The sequence below is a fragment of the Pan paniscus genome, chromosome 1 (assembly GCF_029289425.2).
Source record: "Pan paniscus chromosome 1, NHGRI_mPanPan1-v2.0_pri, whole genome shotgun sequence".
NCBI classification, from domain to species: Eukaryota; Metazoa; Chordata; class Mammalia; order Primates; family Hominidae; genus Pan; species Pan paniscus.
Window position 1 is genome coordinate 135384339 of NC_073249.2, and position 2204 is coordinate 135386542.

The window sequence follows — 2204 nt, forward strand, 5'->3', positions numbered from 1 at the left end:
ATCTGTTCCTACATCCATTTCTTTGTCTTCATCTTGCTCTGTGTCTTCTGTTGTGTCTTCAAGTTCTTCTTTGGGTTCTTCTTCCACCTTTGCATCAGGGTCAATGTTCAAACTGAGCAAAGGATTCTTTCTATTCTATCTCCATATGCTTTGGTGTCTGGTAAAAGATATCCTGACCGAAGCGTTACTGTTTCACACAAAACCACAGCAAGAACCAAAACTATTTTATCATCTTCACCTTCCTTAATTCATCAAAGCATGTCTCTGATCAGTGGGTGTCTGGGATTAATTTCAAATGTTTTCTTCTGACTTGCATAGTAATTTGTAGAGCTGTCCTTGCTCGTTTGGTATGCTTGTGCTTTCATGATTCTCTCCGTGTTGCCAGACCGTCCGTACTGGCTGGCCACCAAAGCACACAGAGATTCTGTCAGGTGCTGAGACACCACAGCCTTCTCAATTTTGTCCTTAAGGGCTTTATCTTTCATCCAATTGAGCAAAGGCTCAAATTCTTTCTCAACTGCTTCATGACTCTCCTTAGTTTTCTCACTTTTATCAAACTTCATTCCTTCCTTGACAACATTCTGGAACCTCTTCCCATCAAATTTGGGAAAGGCCTGAATGCAGTGTTCATCCACAGGTTCTGTGAGGTAAATAACTTCACAGCCCTTTTTCAGAAGTCGTTCAACAAATGGAGGAGATTCAGCCTCTTTTCTGCTGGACCCAGCCATGAAGTAGATTTTGTCTTGTTTTCCCTTCATTCTTTCCACATACTGGTCTAGTGTAGTAATGTCAGTTGGATGGTGAGAAGACTGGAACATAAGAAGTTTAGCAAGACATGTTTGATCGGAGTGGTCTTCAATCACACCAAGCTTGATGTTGGTACCAAATTCTTTCCAAAAATTATCATTGTATTTCTCACCAGCAATCTTCTTGATCTTGTCCAGAGTTTTACAAACAAGCTTCTTCCTAATCACCTTAAGCAGTTTATGTTGCTGAAGAGTCTCAAGGGAAACATTCAAGGGGAGATCATCTGAGTCCACCACACCCTTGACAAAATTAAGGTACTTAGGCATCCTATCGTGGAATTCGTCTGTGATGAATACACAGAGCACATAGAGCTTAATGTAATCACTCTTTTTAGATCCATATTCATCAAATAGACCACGTGGATCAGATGTGGGTACAAATAAAATTGATTTGAAGGTAACTTCCCCTTCAGTGGTAAAGTGAATATAAGCCATGGGGTCATCACTTTCCTTTGAAAATGATTTGTAAAAAGCTTTGTATTCATCTTCTACTTTTTTTTTTTTTTTTTACTTCTTTTGATGGTCTCTGCCATACTGGTTTGATATCATTCATAAGTTCCCAGTCTCAGACAGTGTTTTCAACTTTTTTAGTCTTTGATTTCTTTTCTTCTTTTTCTTCCTCTACTGCAGCTTCATCATCAGATTCTTCTTTGTCTTCTTTTGCTGCTTCTTCTACCTCCATGGGCTCCTCAAGTTTCAACCTTGCTCCAGCCGCAGGGTCTGCCCACCTCAGGCTGTAATTTTAATTTCCCCATTAGCACCTTGCAAATCTCCATTCCAGGTAGCACAGTATTCAGCTGCATTTTGCCATTTACATGACACAAGTTATAGCCAAAAAAGGTTAGTGTAGTGTTGTATCCCTGTCAAGGAATAAGAATGAAATGTGGAGACCAAGCTGTGGAATTTTGTAGGACGAGGAGTGGAAAGGGTGAGCAACCATTTCAATGTTGGCCTCAGCGCCTCTTTGCTTTGAAATCCTGGATCCTCAAAAAGTTTCTCACCACAGAAGAGACTGAAAATACCCTGATTGGGAGGAGGCATTCTGTGCTCCTCCCACCATTCCTGCTCAGCATCAGTGATGCAGTGAGCGCGTGGGTCAGTATTAGTCCGTTTTCACGCTGCTGGTAAAGACATACCCGAGACTGGGAAGAAAAAGAGAGTTTTGTCTGTTTGTTTGTTTTTGAGATGGAGTCTTACTCTGTTGCCAGGCTGGAGTGCAGTGGTGTGATCTCAGCTCACTGCAACCTCCGCCTCCCGGGTTCAAGCAATTCTCCTGCCTCAGCCTCCTGAGTCGTTAGGATTACAGGCACCAACCACCACGCCCAGCTAATTTTTGTAGTTTTAGTAGAGACGGGGTTTCACCATGTTGGCCAGAATGGTCTTGATCTCTTGACCTTG

General features: G+C 42.0%; 1 protein-coding gene across 1 annotated transcript; it reads right to left on the reverse strand.

The window, feature by feature from the left end:
* Nucleotides 1-231: 231 nt before the first annotated feature.
* On the reverse strand, nucleotides 232-1838 carry LOC100977183 (endoplasmin-like). The gene has a single exon (XM_063595959.1). The coding sequence runs from the start codon at nucleotides 1239-1241 to the stop codon at nucleotides 252-254; it is 990 nt and encodes a 329-aa protein (XP_063452029.1). The 5' UTR covers nucleotides 1242-1838; the 3' UTR covers nucleotides 232-251.
* Between the last annotated feature and the right edge of the window lie 366 nt (nucleotides 1839-2204).

Bases quoted from the DNA above. Each gene is read 5' to 3' on its own strand.
- LOC100977183 (XM_063595959.1), bottom strand. From the start codon at position 1,241: ATGGCTTATATTCACTTTACCACTGAAGGGGAAGTTACCTTCAAATCA.